Source organism: Diachasma alloeum, unplaced genomic scaffold (genome assembly GCF_001412515.2).
Source record: "Diachasma alloeum isolate Michigan unplaced genomic scaffold, Dall2.0 Dall_scaffold_00608, whole genome shotgun sequence".
Lineage (NCBI taxonomy): Eukaryota > Metazoa > Arthropoda > Insecta > Hymenoptera > Braconidae > Diachasma > Diachasma alloeum.
The window spans coordinates 364,403-380,202 of NW_021680740.1; the positions used below are offsets into that span (position 1 = coordinate 364,403).

Here is a 15,800-nt window from a genome sequence, read left to right on the forward strand (position 1 = left end):
CTACGAAAAAGATCCTGTAAACATTTATCCTAAAACATTTCTCGGTCAAAGGAGGGTGAAAAAATCTGAAGGATACCTTGAAAAACTCGTTCATTTTCTAGGAATTGGATGAGGCGAGATAAAGATAATTTAAAGAGGATAAATAATTTTAAGAAATGTTCCAAAATTCGAGGTAGCTAACAGGTGTGGACGCCGCCATCTTGCTTGGATACCCCCTCCCTCTTCCGCAAGGAGCTTCAAAGATGGCGGCGCCTCCACCTCGTGTTTTCAAACATGTCTTAAAATTATTTATCCTCTTCAGATCATCCTCAACTCGCTGCATGCGGTTTCTGTAGAAGGAACAAATTATTTAAGCCATCTTTCAGATTTTTCCATTCTCTTTTGGCTGAAAATTCATGGTGCAAAGTTTTTCACACAGTTTTTTTACTCCCAAAACCTCTTATAAAGAGGTAAATTCTGGGGTAAAGTAGAAAATACGAAAGACTGTTTCTCTTCCTCTGGTTAAATGTCAATTTTGTTGTGTTGAATTCAGGGAAAATTCAAGTTTCTGCGTAAACACCATCTTGATAATTTCACAATTCGAGATTTTGCCAAGTGGGAATGAAGAAAAGGCCATCAATGGAATAATCAGTATCGAATGTACTATACAAATCTTCAAATACATTTACATTAGATCAAAATATACATCGTAATCCTAGTCTTAATTACACAATTAATAAAAAGTAGACAAATGCATTGGGGATCAATTGGGGATGTGTTACCAAAGTTTCGATATCAAGCCCTAGATAACAAGGATAACGAATAGTTTTAGGAAGGAATGTCCGGAGACACCCCTAATCACCACAATAATCAAGCAATTACCAAAACTTTCTAAAACCTGAATGGAAAAACAGTATATTTTTCTATTTTCAAATGACAAAAACGAAAATTCAACTATCCCATCTTTGCAAATGTCAAATTATCTCGATAATGCCTAGTTTTACAAAAAAAATCAAGAGAACCCTTTCTGATGGAAATTAAATTCTCCATAAAAAACGTTCATTGAAATTTTTCCCTAAAACTACTCCTACCCAAGATAATTGGACAAAATGTTTGACAACATGACAGAAAAATTAATTTTCCCCATTCTCGTGAATAACAAATTATCTCCACAACTCATAAATGTCTTTTCAAAGCAGCTCCTCCCCAACAAAATTTAGATATCAACACAAAAAATCGGACAAACAAATCAATTTTTTTTGAAGTCGAATTGCCAATAAATATTCTGCGAAGAAAATCAAGTTCTCGCCCAAAAAATCTGCCAGCATTTCTCCTAAAATTATCACCTCCTCAATCCCAAAATTAAATGAACTCTCTCGACTTCCAGAAACACACCCCCAAGACTCCTCATTACCCCCCCCCCTCCTCCTCTCCTCCCTAAATTCTTTTCTTCTCGACATTGATATTAGGATTAGCCATGAGATTATAAGCAGGATCTCCATTAGTGGCCATTCTCCCAAGCCACGAGAACAAAATAATAATCATGACGAAGGAGAGCAGGCCAAAGACCCCAATGATGGCATAACGTTTGTAAAGTCCCCCCGAGGAGTTTCTCCTGCGCGCTGGAGGTCTCGTGATGAGTTTCCACCACCTGAGGAACCACTCAACAGCGGATTTCCTCTGGTACTTGTTCTCATCGTGATCGAAGGACATGTCCTTGGGATCGTCGTAAGCCTCGAAGACCTTTCGCTCCATCTGCCCTGACGACTCGATATTGACGACTGAGTACGGTGGCCCCTGCTTCTGAACAGCTGTGTGAACACTGTTCACGTGAGAGTTCACGGTACCACTGGTTCTGGCTGTTGCTGTTGAGGGCGATGATGTGGGAGTTATCGAGTGATTCTGGTAGACTGATGGAGCCTCTATTGGAGTGGGCTTTGGCTCGTGGATTGGCTTTTGCTCTCTGTCGATGCTTAACTATTAAAGAAAATTAATTAATTAATTAATTAATCATCATTATAATAATAATTATTATTATTAATTAATTTTCAGTATAATTAAAGGGATGATATTCATTAATTTTGATAATTCATGCCAATTAATTGATTAATTAATCAGGTATTGATCTGTAATTTATTGTAATTATTGGTTTATTTATTTCAATGTTCATTAATATTAATGACTTGATTAATTCATCGGTGTTCAGCATTTCTAAAATATAAATTTAATTAATTAAACCGATTGGAAACAAAATTTACCAATTTCATTACTTGAATTAATTAATTATTGTCAAAATTAATAAATGAAAAATAACGATAAATAATTATTGACTACTTACTCATTTCTTTGAAAACAATTAATACCAATGAAGCCATTAATTCGTCAGTTTATTTCATTTTTTCATTTCATTAATTCAATTAATCAAATTGTTTGGAAAGTAAATTAATGAATTAAATTAATTAAGTTAATTAATTAATTATTGTTAAAATGTATAAATGAATAGTAAACAAATAAAATGATTAATTCCATTAATAAAATTTAATTAGGTTAATTCCAAAGAAAATCGATGAATTGAAGAATTTAAAAAATTATAAAAATTAACGAAAAATGATGAGAGATTAATCATCATCTTCAATGATTCTTGAACTCACCAGAGGCAGACCGAGACCAGCTCTGGCCCAGTTGACACTCGCTAATTTTTGTTTCAAGACGTCAGCCACTGGAGAAACGAGATTTGCCTCTGGAAATATACCAGACTGGCACGTGGGGCAGGTGTAGCCTGCGGGTGCTGTTGTTGCTGGTAAATTTCTCGCGTATGCGTCCAGACAGGACCAGTGGAAGACGTGGTAACATGTTAATCTCACGCAGTCTGCGCTCTTCAGGGCCTCGTTGCAGAGGGTGCAGATGGGATTGCAGTCGCTGTCTTGGAGCCATTGGAGATACGATTGGACGACGCACTGTTGAAGATTAATTCAATTTTATCATCCTTTTAATCATGAACATCATTTTAAATTTAATGTTTTTTATCGGGGTATTTTAATTATTTATAAAGACATTTTGACCGAATGAATAATTAATAATAAATACAAATAATAAATTTCTGAATAAAAATTGATGCTAATTAATTGACTAATTCGTCAGTGTTTTTCCAAAGAATTTAATTAAAATTGAATTAATTTTAATTGAAGAACAGTCAATTCATTTTATTAAATTGATTTAATTCATCGAATCAAATAATGATTCATCATCCATATCATCTTAATTTGTTTTATTTTTTTTATCAGGGTATTTTAATTTTTTTAAAAGCCGTTTTGGTAGGTAATTGGAAAAAGGAGATGGATCAAGTCAGTTTTAGGAGGAGTTTTCGGGGAATATCTCGGAATCTATGGGAGATAGCGGAAATTTTGTAAAGGACTTTTTTAAAGAGAATTTCAAGAGCTACAAAAAAGGTTCTATGAAGAATTTTGGTATTCAGCTTAATTCAGCGATATTTAACAAAAACTTTGGATGAAATTGATTCAAGAACTTTTTGTTCGTTCGACGTTGAGGGTCAAAAGACTTAAGAACGTTTGGGGTTGAGGGTCAAATGGTTTTAGAGTTCAAACGGGTTAAGAGTGATCAGGAAGGCTTACTTGAACCTTAATCTGAGAGTCTCAAGAGTCGTTCGACCCTTACGTTAGACGATTTGACCTTCAACTCCAAACGTCCTTAAGGGTCATTTGATCCTTACGATCACTTGACCCTCAGCCCTGGACGTCATTAAGGGCCCATTGACCCTCAAGACCGTTTGAACCTCAATTAAAACATTAAATTAAGGACTTTGAGGGTCAAACGACCCTTAAGGGCGTTTGGTGTTGAGGGTAAAATGGTGTCGAGGGTCAAATGACCCGTAAAATCGTTTAGGATTAAGGGTCAAAAGTTCTCAAGGATCAAACGGCTTGGATCATAGTGATCAAAAAGGTCATTTGACCCTCAATCCTTCACGTCTCAAGGGTCGTTTGACCCTTAAGACGATGTGATCCTCGACTCGAAACGTCCTTAAGGGTCGTATGATCCTTACGATCGCTTGACCCTCAGTCCCGAGCATCATTAAGGGTCCATTGACCCTCAACATCATTTGACCCTCAACTAAAACATTAAGTTAAGGGCTTTGAGGGTCAGCCGACCCTTAAGGGCGTTTAGAGTTGAGGGTAAAATGGTCTCGAGGGTCAAACGACCCGTAAAATCGTTTAGGATTAAGGGTCAAAGGGTCTCAAGGATCAAACGGCTTGGATCATAGTGATTAAAAAGGTCATTTGACCCTCAATCCTTAACGTCTCAAGAGTCGTTTGACCTCTAAGACGATTTGATCCTCAACTTCGAACGTCCTTAAGGGTCGTTTCATCCCTACGACCACTCAACCCTCAGCCCCGAGCCTCAACAAGGGTCAATTGACCCTCACGACCATTTGACCCTCAACTACAAAGAAAAATAAAATCCCAATTTTCCCATTTTCAATCATCAATAACTCAAGATCGGCAGAGTGAAATTCGAAATTTTTTTCTTCATTTTGAAGATATCTTCCCAAGCTTCAAAATAAGCCCTGATTCACTGCAATCGCTTCGTTGGGTCAGGCAATATTCACGCTCTAACGAGCCTCCTTCAGCCTCCCCTTCCCTCAAGTCCCACAAAATTCCAAAGAAATTACTTGATTCCGTCAAAATCCATCAAATTCATCATTACTTCGTCATAATTTCATCATTACACATACCTTCGGGTGATTTGTCACCATACAGTGCTCACAAACATTAACCCTGTGCTCAAAACAAAACTGATTCGTCACTTTGCGTTTCGGGCACTTGCACAACCCCATTTTCAATCGCAAAAACAACTTTAACAAGCGAGCAAATTTTTCTCACTGGACTAGAAGAATTATCAACGTTTCAACATCACTAAAATCACAGTCTGGGGTCCTCTGTCAGTCCAATAACTCCACCATTTTTCCACCTACTTGCGGAGGGCCACGTCGCCTGCTGTCAGCTGGAGACTCAGTCGATAGTGCAGACTAGTGTCAACAAAACACCGGGGGTCTTCACAATTTGTCGGATGAATTCCGATTTTTTGAGCGAAAAAAATTGATTAATCTGAGCCATTCAAGGAACGGCAGTGATGAAAAGAGAATTTTACTATTAAAAATAATTCGGATTGTTTATTTTCGGTTTTTAGTGGTTGTGATTTGGAATTAATCAAAGGGAAAGGTTAGTTTTTATTATTTGTTTCTCATTAATTATATCTGGCGATGAACTTCGACGCAGTGAATTATTTTCGAGATGACTTTTACTTTTTTGAAATTTTTATCTTCATTTTTAATTTATTTTTCTTCATTTTTTTCAATTTTTATTTTTGTTATTTCTTGGAGAAAGAATTCTCTGTCAGATGATTTTCAGTTTTTGAACTGGAAAAAATTGGGGAATTTTGGGAAATTTTGTGATAAAAATTTTCTTTTTGACTTTATTTTCATTTTTTAATCCATTTTTTTGTTTTAATTGTCATCTATTTCTTCAATTCGACGCCCAGTTGTAGCAGCTTTATAAATTATATTTCGAATATAATTATTCGAAAAAGTTATCATTATTTGTACTATAATAATCATTTTTTCATAAAATGATTCAAACATTAGGGATTAATAAATCGAGAAAAATCAAAACTATTTTTATTTTATTTTCTACAACAATATTTATTCACAAGTATAGTTAAATGATCTTGATTTCGTTAGAATGATTTCTCATTCTACAAGATATTTTTCTTATCGATAATATTTTGTTCATCCGACAAACTCAGTGATTAATCGATGATTAATCAGTTCAGTCATGAAATGGAATTTTGGGGTTTATAAAATTTCAGATCAGTCATATCTGAATTTAAGAAAGATTATGGTAAATTTTCGTGAAAAACTTCTTGTAGAGAATTTCAAGAAATTAAAATTGAATTCCCTTCATTTCGCCAGTTCACAATTTAATCCAACATCAATAAAAGCTAATTATTACGTTTGAAGTCATCAGGTTCTTTAATCTCTCAAGGTCTTTGCTCTCATGTATCTGCAGTTATCAAAAATGTTCCTCCATAAATACCCCTGAAATGAATGAAAATCATTCGATAAATCCTCAAAAAACCAACAGATGAAACTAAAGACAAAAAAATTGAACAAGTGGGAAATTGCTCTCGTATGGACCTTGATCTGACCCTTGCGGCCCTTATTCTGACCCTCCGGACCCTTAATCTGATCCTCGTGACTCTTATTATGACCCTTGTGACCCCTAATCTTGCGAATTTTAATCTAACACACATGACCCTTAATATGACCCTTGTGGCCCTTATTCTGACCCTTGTGACCCTTTATCTGATCCATGTGACTCTTATTCTGACCCTTGTGACCTTTAATCTTGCGAACCTTGACCTGACACGCATAACCCTTAATCTGACCCTTGTGACCCTTAATCCGATCCTCGTGACTCTTAATCTAATCCTTGTAACCCTTAATCTTGCAAACTTTAATCTGACCCTTGTGGCCCTTATTCTGACCCTTGTGACCCTTAATCTGATCCTTGTGACTCTTATTCTGACCTTCGTCACTCTTATTCTGATTCTCGTGAATCTTATTCTGACCCTTGTGACCTTTAATCTTGCGAACCTTGACTTGACACGCATAACCCTTAAGCTGACCCTTGTGACCCTTAATCTTGCAAACTTTAATCTGACCCTTATGGCCCTTATTCTGACCCTTGTGACCCTTATTCTGACCTTCGTGACCCTTATTCTGATTCTCGTGAATCTTATTTTGACCCTTGTGACCTTTAATCTTGCGAACCTTGACTTGACACGTATAACCCTTAATCTGACCCTTGTGACCCTTAATGTGATCCTCGTGACTCTTAATCTAACCCTTGTGACCCTTATTCTGATTCTCGTGAATCGTATTCTGACCCTTGTGGCCCTTACTCTAACGTTCATGACCCTTATAACCCTTATTCAGACCCTCACGACCTTTGTGACCCTTATAACCCTTATTCAAACCCTCATGACCTTTGTGACCCTTAATACATAATGAGATAATGAAATTAATAACAATAAAATTTTATAAGCACTCACGATATTCATCCCTTAGTGGGGACTTTGTTAATGATCTTGCACGCCTGACACTCGACATGAAGAATGGACCTGTACCTCCTCCTGATCTCCCTCCTAATGTTCCTCAGGAGAAGATCCCCCTGGCACTTGGTGCACTTCATCATTTTTGCGATGAACCCCAGGTCAACTGTTCTCTCCCCCTTCACCGGGAACTCCACCTCCTGGACATTGTCGGACTCGTTCTGCTCGTTGGAGTGGTTCGAGCCACCCTCAGAATCCTTGACAGTGGATTCTTCTTCTATTTTTATGGCACTGACAGAAATGTCTTGAGGCCGTTGGACAGTGGAGTTTGTGGTTTGACTCCTCCTCACGATTTTCCCCGCTGCCTGCTTCAACTTCCTGTTGTAGAATTTTTCACTGACGACTTTTCCCTTCCACCGGTACTTCATTGAATTTGAGAAGTTGTACTTGGTTTTTTCAGTTTCAACTTCCACCTCCAGGGGCTGAATGTCCAGGGGGAGTTCTGGATCCAGGTGGACGGGTACTTGGTCCATCGGGAGGGGTTCAATTGTCTCCATCAGGTGCTTTGTTTATGTTTGCTTCGAGAGGGTTCAGGGTGAAGTGAGATTGTTTCTCGTTGGAGGTTATAATGTTTGTTGAGTTTTCCTGGAAGGATTCCTACTTTACCCACTGAAGCCAGGAAATTTCAAACTTCGTTGAAATTTCGACAAATTTCGTTGACTTTTTGAGGAAACCCAAAAAAATGATAATCTATCATTGACCATTTTTTTTATATGGATACGGCTATGGTTTCATTGCGGGGGATCACTTTGGAAAATGTGCAGTGCCATCTATCGGAATTCTAGAAAATTCTAGGCCTTTCTAGGTAATTCGAGAAGTTTCTTGAAATTTCGAGGGAATTCAGAGAGTTTCTAGAAAATTCTAGGAAGTTCAAGGATTTTCTGGAAAATTCCAGAAAATTCGAGGAGGTTCTGAAAAATTCAAGGGAATGCAGGGAGTTTCTAGAAATTCCGAGGAAATTCATTGAGGTTCTAGAAAATTCGAAGGAATGTGAGGAGTTTCTGGGAAATTCGAAGGAATTCAAGGAGTTTCTAGATATTGCGAGGAAATTCATGGAGTTTCTAGAAAATTCGAAGGAATTTAAGGATTTTGTAGAAACTTCGAGGAAATTGCTTTCAAGGGGATGCAAGGAATTTCTAGAAATTTCCAGGAAATCCAGGGAGTTTCTAGAAATTCCGAAAAAATTCATTAAAGTGTAGAAAATTCGAGGGAATTCAAAGAGTTTTTAGAAAATTCAAGGGAATGCAAGGAGTTTCCAGGAATTTCGAGGAGTTTCTAGAAAATTTGAAGGAATGCAAGGAGTTTTTAGGAATTTCGAGGAAATTCATGGAGTTTCTAGAAAATTCAAAGGAATGCAAGGAGTTTCTAGAAAATTCGGGGGAATTCAAGAAGTTTCTAGAAAATCCAAGGAAAGGCAAGGAGTTTGTAGAAATTTCGAGGGAATTCAAGGAATTTCTAGAAATTCCGGTGAAATTTAGGGAGTGTCGGCAATTTTATTTACCTGATTTTTTCTACATCTTAATTTTTATTCCGATTTTAACAACAAAAAACATTTATTCGTTCTGATTTTTCTTTTGAAATTGTCTTCTGCTTCAAGATGTGGGCTAACAAAGAGAGAGTCCTTGACGCCGATCAATGGAGAGTCGAGGCTGAAGCTATCATCAACGATATCAGAAGCCACGTAAAGGACATCAGAATATCCGAAGCACTTACGAGCACCAATAGTTCAATTTACCTCAATGTCACGACCCTCGAGAATCTAAAATTCTGCATTGAAGTGTCGCCGGAAGGGTTCAAAATCACCGGAAATGAACACAACGCCCTCGCAAATACCGAAAGCGAGGTTTACGAGACTCCTTACAGTTTGCTGGATTCGATATCTCCGATGTATCGGGAATCCTTTGGAAATTCGTTGATGGCGAAATTGAATAAATTATCTGAGAAACAATGATTCACTTGTGAAACGTAGAGTCTAGATAAATTGATCGGACTTTGCTGTCAGTTTTTTACGGATATCTCGGAATTTGAGAGAGATAGCGATTTTTTCATGAGGACATTTTTTATGGCAAATTTCAAGAGCTACAGAAATGGTCTTGACAAAAATTTCCAAATTTTCCACCAATCCTGAGATTTTTTGAAAAATTTGGCATATGAAGCGTGGGGCAATGTGGATGACGGGCAAATACCCCTATTTCACCTTTTCAAGGGTCAAATAGCGAGGGTAAAGAGGGTCAAACTCCAGGGTAGAGATGTTTTCTGAATGAAAAACAAAAATAAAAGGAAATACAAATGAAAATGGACTAAATTTATTTTTAAAATGTCAATAAAAATTTATGAATGTCAAAAATTTGACTTTTTTGCGTAGAGATGCGCCTTAAGCTCCTTCGGTAAGAATCCTCTAAGATTCCTGTTTCTGGATGAGAATAGAGTAAAGACCGCTGGGCAAACATCTCTATTTCCTTCTTCAAAGGTCAAATAGTGAGGGTTAAGAGGGTCAAACCAGAGAGGCAGGAGGAGAGTTTGACCCTCAAATATCATTTAAGTAACCGAAACGGAAAGAAACTTGAAGAAAAAAAATTAAACAGAAATGAAGACAGAATTAATTTGAAAATAACAAACTTCAAAAAATGTAAATAAAAATTTATTATTTCAAAAAAATCGAGTTTTTTTCGCATGGAAATGCGCCTTGAGCTCCGTCGGTAAAGACCCTTCTTTAAGTAACAAAAATAGAAAAAAAAATTGTTTGCATAATAAAAAAAGAAAACAAATAGAAATGAAGACAGACTTAATTAAAAAATAACAAACTTCAAAAACCGTGAAATAAAAATTTGTCATTCCAAAAAAATCGACATTTTTTCGCATGGGGATGCGTCCTGAGCTCCAAATAGTAAGAGCCAAGAGGGTCAAACTCCCCCAGTCTCTCTCATTTGACCCTCAAATATTATTTAAAGTAATAAGAATGAAAAAAAATTGTCTGAATAAAATTTAAAAAAATCAAATCAAATCAAAATGCGAACAGAATTAATTAAAAATAATAAACTTCCAAAAAAATTGATAAAAATTTGTCATTTCAAAAAAATCGACATTTTTTTCGCATGGAGATGCGCCCTGAGCTCCGTCGGTAAACCCCCCCCCCAAGATCCCTGCAGTTGCCCCAGAAAATTTCTAGTGCCCCTTCTACACATCAACATCACCACTGCCCACAACCGAAGAGGAAAAAAGCCGATAACCGATACGATTGATACACCAAGTCCTCAGTCAAAAATCATGTACCTCTGATAGTTCTAATAAACATTAATATTGTTCGGTAATCAGTGATTTTAATCGCCCGCGAGGATGTCGGTGAATTTATCCAAGAACAATGAGTCCCTGGTGGCCGCCTGGACGAGCGTCGTGGACGACAAGTCTCCGGTCAACTGGTAAACTCCCATTTCTTTTTAAAAAATCATCGTTTATGGTTTGAATGTGACACTCGAGAGCGATGATTCAGCCACTCGACACAGGATTTTAGAGATTGGAAAGGGCTTGGCTGCCGATAAATTCCATTTTTTGAAAATTATTTTTGTCGACGAGGAGTGAATCCTGGGATTTGTTGAACTTAATCGAATGAAAATCATCGAGAAACTGATGATTTCGATGAGCTGAACATTGTTTATCGTTTTTTGGTGATTTTACAGTAGTGAGGGATGATTAATTGATGGGGAAATTCAGGAATGGAGCAGTTGAACGTGAGAGAATAGTCAGTTTATGGGCTTCAGGTTAATAGTTTAATTATCTCAATAATTATTGAGGTAATTTAATGTGAACTAGGTGATGGAGTGAAACGAAACAGAATAGAATAATTTTTTACGTTTCCTTAATTATTGAATCATCTCGAGCGTGAGTGATTTTAGAGATGAATGTCAGGGACATTTTTGTTGCTGATAAGATTGCCCACAAAAATGTCTCTGATATTCTTCTCTAAAATTACTGATTATCGAGATAATACCAAACTTAACGGGAATATTATTGTGAACAAATTCATTCATTCATCAATATTCAAGAGAACTTTCACCAGGAAGTTCACATCAAAAGAAGTATTTTGCAGTCTTGTATCGAAGGATTCACGAATCAAATTTGAATAAAAATATTGATGATTTAATAAAGTCCATTGTACCTCACCTTCTCATAAAAACTGATTTTTTTTTTCATATTTTTGTCGTTATCTCGAGACTGCGTGATTTTATACAAACAATATCATTAATATTCAGGAAACTTTTTTTTTTAATTGAAGGTCAAATGATCTTGAGGGTCAAACGGCCCTCAATGACCTTTGGAGATGAGGGTCAAGTTGTCTTAAGGGTCAAAGGGTCAATTCTCGATAATAACTTGTCATGTAATCGACACCCCAATGGTTTTGAAGGTCAGGCGAGCCTTAAGGACGTCTTTAATTGAGGGTCAAAAGGGTTAAAGTTCCATAAGGGTTGTTTGACACTCAACTTAAAAAACAAGTGTGAATATTTACTTTACCTTTAGTTGAGGGTCAAACAGTCCTCAATGATCTTTCGGGATGGGGGTCAAATGATCGCAAGGGTCAATAAGTCAATTGCTGACATGAACTAAGACTTTTTTCGAAAGGTCATTGAGGTAGTTCGACCCTCAATTAAAAACAAACAAAATTGTGGATATTTAGCTGGTTTTTAGTTGAGGGTCAAACAGCCCTCAATGACCTTTCGAAATGAGGGTCAACAAGTCAATTGCTGACACGAACCAAGCCGTTTAGAATTGAGGGGCAACGGAACTTACAGAAAATTTAGGCTTGAGAGTCAAATGGTCTCAAGGGTCATTTGACCCTTAATTAAATTGAGGATCAAAAACCTCAAGGGCGTTTAGGTCGAGGGTCAAATGACCCTTGAAACCATTTGACCCTCAATTGATACAAAAAAATCCTAACTCTACTTTGTTTTAGTTGGGGGTCGAATAACCCTCAATAACTTTCAAGATGAAGGTCAAACGACCCCAATGACCTTTTTAGGGTCAAATGATCCCGCGGGTCAACAACCCACTTGCTCCCAAAAACCCTACAATATTGCCTTCTCTATCCACCCCTAAGACTCACCTTTTCAATTTTCTCCAGAACTGTCTTCGGTTACATCAACCGAGCCGTTTAGAATTAAGGGTCAAATGAACCTCCAGGGCATTGAGGGTTGACAGTCCAATGGTTTCAAAGATCATTTGACCCTCAATTAAAACAAAAAAAATCCTGACTACTTTGTTTTTAGTTGAGGGTCAAACTACCCTCACTGACCTTTTCAAATGTGGGTCAAATGACCTTTCGAGGGTCAAATGATCCCGCGGCTCAACAACCCACTTGCTCCCAAAAACCCTACAATATTGCCTTCTCCGTCCACCCCTAAGACTCACCTTTTCAATTTTCTCCAGAACTGTTTTCGGTTACGACATCAACCGAGCCGTTTAGAATTAAGGGTCAAATGAACCTCAAGGGCATTGAGGGTTGACAGTCCAATGGTTTCAAAGATCATTTGACCCTCAATTAAAACAAAAAAAATCCTGACTACTTTGTTTTTAGTTGAGGGTCAAACTACCCTCACTGACCTTTTCAAATGTGGGTCAAATGACCTTTCGAGGGTCAAATGATCCCGCGGCTCAACAACCCACTTGCTCCCAAAAACCCTACAATATTGCCTTCTCCGTCCACCCCTAAGACTCACCTTTTCAATTTTCTCCAGAACTGTTTTCGGTTACGACATCAACCGAGCCGTTTAGAATTAAGGGTCAAATGAACCTCAAGGGCATTGAGGGTTGACAGTCCAATGGTTTCAAAGATCATTTGACCCTCAATTAAAACAAAAAAAATCCTGACTACTTTGTTTTTAGTTGAGGGTCAAACTACCCTCACTGACCTTTTCAAATGTGGGTCAAATGACCTTTCGAGGGTCAAATGATCCCGCGGCTCAACAACCCACTTGCTCCCAAAAACCCTACAATATTGCCTTCTCCGTCCACCCCTAAGACTCACCTTTTCAATTTTCTCCAGAACTGTTTTCGGTTACGACATCAACCGAGCCGTTTAGAATTAAGGGTCAAATGAACCTCAAGGGCATTGAGGGTTGACAGTCCAATGGTTTCAAAGATCATTTGACCCTCAATTAAAACAAAAAAAAACCTGACTACTTTGTTTTTAGTTGAGGGTCAAACTACCCTCACTGACCTTTTCAGATGTGGGTCAAATGACCCTCAATGACCTTTCGAGGGTCAAATGATCCCGCGGCTCAACAACCCACTTGCCCCGAAAAACCCCACAATATCACCTCCCCCTACCACCCCTAAAACTCACCTTCTCACTTTTCCTCAGGGCTGTCTTCGGCTACGAGGGTCAAACGAACAACCTGAAAGTGGTGTCCACCGGCAACGGTGGCCTCGAGGAGATGATCGAGGACCTGAACAGCGGTCACATAATGTACGCCTTCTGCCGTGTAATCGACACAAAAACAAGCCTCCCAAAATGCGTCCTAGTGAATTGGCAGGGCGAGCTCGCGCCAATAGTGCGCAAGGGCACCTGCGCCAATCACATCCGCGACATAGAGCGCCTGCTCAAGGGCGCCCACATCCAGGTAAACGCTCGCTCCGAGGAGGACGTCGAGGTGGACATGATCATGGAGAAATTGGCGCGAGCAACAGGCTCAGCTTACAAATTCCAAGCGCCTCGCAGCAAGGACGTGGGCAACACTCTGCCAGTGGGTACGACGTACAAACGAGTGATACCAGCGCAGGAGATAAACGCAACGGAACGCGACGAGTTCTGGCAGAAGGAGGAGCTCGAGGAGAAGGCGAGGGTCGAGCAGGAGAGGATCAGGAGGGAGAGGGAGAGACAGAGGCTGGAGCTGGAGACGAGATCGCGGGAGGAGAAGCAGAGCAAAATAAGGGAGGAGGAGGCGACACCTGTCGTCAGGAAGATTGAGCAGTCTGAGCAGAGGGTGCAGGAGCTCAAGAACCTGAGGAATCATCTCCAGAGGGCTGACAGCGACGACGAGGAGCCCAAGTCCAAGAGCGAGGAGCTGAGGAGGCAGAGGAGCAACGAGGCACAGCAGCTCATTGCCCAGAGGACGATCAACGCGAGAGCTGTCTTCGAGCAGAATTCAGCAGCTGGACAGATGAGGAGTGGATTTACACCTGGAAAGGCTGCCTCCAGGGTGACCAGGGTCGAGAGGGCGTCTGAGGGAAAACCTCAGCAGGTGCCCCAGGAGGTGGAGGAGATAAAAACACCTGAGGTGGTGAAGGATCAGCCTCAGGACGTCAAGGAAACCCTCGACGTCTGCAAGGATGCTCCTGTGGAGGTGATCGTCGATGAGCGCGAGGCCAAGCCTGAGGAGAGGAAGCCCACTGAGGAGATCAGCACGGTTGAGAATGAGTTGTACAATCAGCTCAGTGGGGAGAACTATCTTTATTTCGATCCTAATAATGAGGGAATGAAGGCCAGGGCTTTGTACGACTATCAGGCTGCTGATGACACTGAGATTACGTTTGATCCTGGGGATGTCATCACTCATATTGATGCTATTGATGAGGGATGGTGGCAGGGACTTGCGCCTGATGGTACTTATGGACTCTTTCCTGCTAATTATGTCGAGGTCATTGAGTATGCCAGCACATGAGGCGTGGGGGGCTGGGGTTATTAATGAGTATTAGAGGTTTAATTGGGGGGGGGGGGTTTTGGGGATCAGGAAAAGGGAAAGATATGGAATTAAATATTGATGGGTTTGATAACTTCCTAATGCAATAGGGAATTTTGAAGGAAATTGAAGAAGTCATCGTTGATGTCATCGTTGATTCTGGTGTTGAAGAGATTTTTTACTGGAGTCACTCGTTTTTGAGATAAATGGATAATTCACAAAAATGGAATTTGGGAGAATGAATGGTAATTGAAGTGTTTGCGAAGTGGATAATTATCTAGAAAATTTGTTAATTCTCGCTGCACTTCAACAATTTGTGAAATTTAATTCAGTTGAGGAGGGGTCAAACTGAATGAATGAAATGAAAATTAAATTTCAGAACTAAAATTGGTGATTATGATTATCAATTTGCTTGAGATTTGAAGGATTAGGCATTGATAATTTCCTAATGCAATAGGAAATGTTAAAAATAATTCAAGAAGTCATCGGGGTGTCCAGTAGAGATACTGGAGTTGAAGGAATTTTTTTGGGGATTTAATTCTCCGCAAAAATAGTCTCTTGAGATTTTTTTGTAGAGAAGATTTTTGAAGATAATTGAAGGAAAGTTTCTTGTTGAGGAATTGTCTTAGTGAGGAGTGGATTTACGAGAAAATGTCAGAAGACATTTTTTGTTGAGAATTTAATTCTCTACAAAAAAGGTCTGAAGACATTTTTCACTGGAGTCACTCGTTTTTTAGATAAATGGATAATTAACAAAAATGCAAAATGAACTTCTATTGATGATTCGTGAAATTTGGGAGAACGAATGGTAATTAAAGTGTTTGTGAAGTTGATAATTTTCTAGAGATTGAAAATTTGTTGATTCTCTCTGCTCTTCAACAATCTGTTGAATTTAGTTCAGTTGTGAAGGGGTAAAACTGAATGAATCAGACGAAACAATTTCCAAAGGAACATTTTTTA

The 15,800-nt window shown here is 38.7% G+C and overlaps 4 protein-coding genes across 4 annotated transcripts; 2 read left to right on the forward strand and 2 right to left on the reverse strand.

Annotated features, from left to right (window-relative positions):
* Positions 1–619: 619 nt before the first annotated feature.
* Positions 620–4,978, reverse strand: LOC107043626 (zinc finger protein-like 1). The gene is made up of 3 exons (XM_015265191.1): positions 4,730–4,978; positions 2,631–2,936; positions 620–1,956 (listed from the first exon to the last, which is right to left on the reverse strand). The coding sequence occupies exons 1-3, from the start codon at positions 4,829–4,831 to the stop codon at positions 1,417–1,419; spliced, it is 948 nt and encodes a 315-aa protein (XP_015120677.1). The 5' UTR covers positions 4,832–4,978; the 3' UTR covers positions 620–1,416.
* A 681-nt stretch (positions 4,979–5,659) lies between these two features.
* On the reverse strand, positions 5,660–7,902 carry LOC107043623. Its single transcript, XM_015265188.2, has 2 exons — positions 7,108–7,902; positions 5,660–6,091 (listed from the first exon to the last, which is right to left on the reverse strand). The coding sequence occupies exon 1, from the start codon at positions 7,662–7,664 to the stop codon at positions 7,113–7,115; it is 552 nt and encodes a 183-aa protein (XP_015120674.1). The 5' UTR covers positions 7,665–7,902; the 3' UTR covers positions 5,660–6,091; positions 7,108–7,112.
* Positions 7,903–8,764: 862 nt separating this feature from the next.
* LOC107043624 (GSK3-beta interaction protein) lies at positions 8,765–9,118 on the forward strand. Its single transcript, XM_029126511.1, has one exon. It carries the CDS (start codon positions 8,765–8,767, stop codon positions 9,116–9,118), a length of 354 nt encoding a protein of 117 aa, XP_028982344.1.
* A 1,261-nt stretch (positions 9,119–10,379) lies between these two features.
* LOC107043654 (drebrin-like protein) lies at positions 10,380–14,822 on the forward strand. The gene is made up of 2 exons (XM_015265233.1): positions 10,380–10,586; positions 13,523–14,822. Exons 1-2 carry the CDS (start codon positions 10,504–10,506, stop codon positions 14,820–14,822), a joined length of 1,383 nt encoding a protein of 460 aa, XP_015120719.1. The 5' UTR covers positions 10,380–10,503.
* The last annotated feature ends 978 nt before the right edge of the window (positions 14,823–15,800 follow it).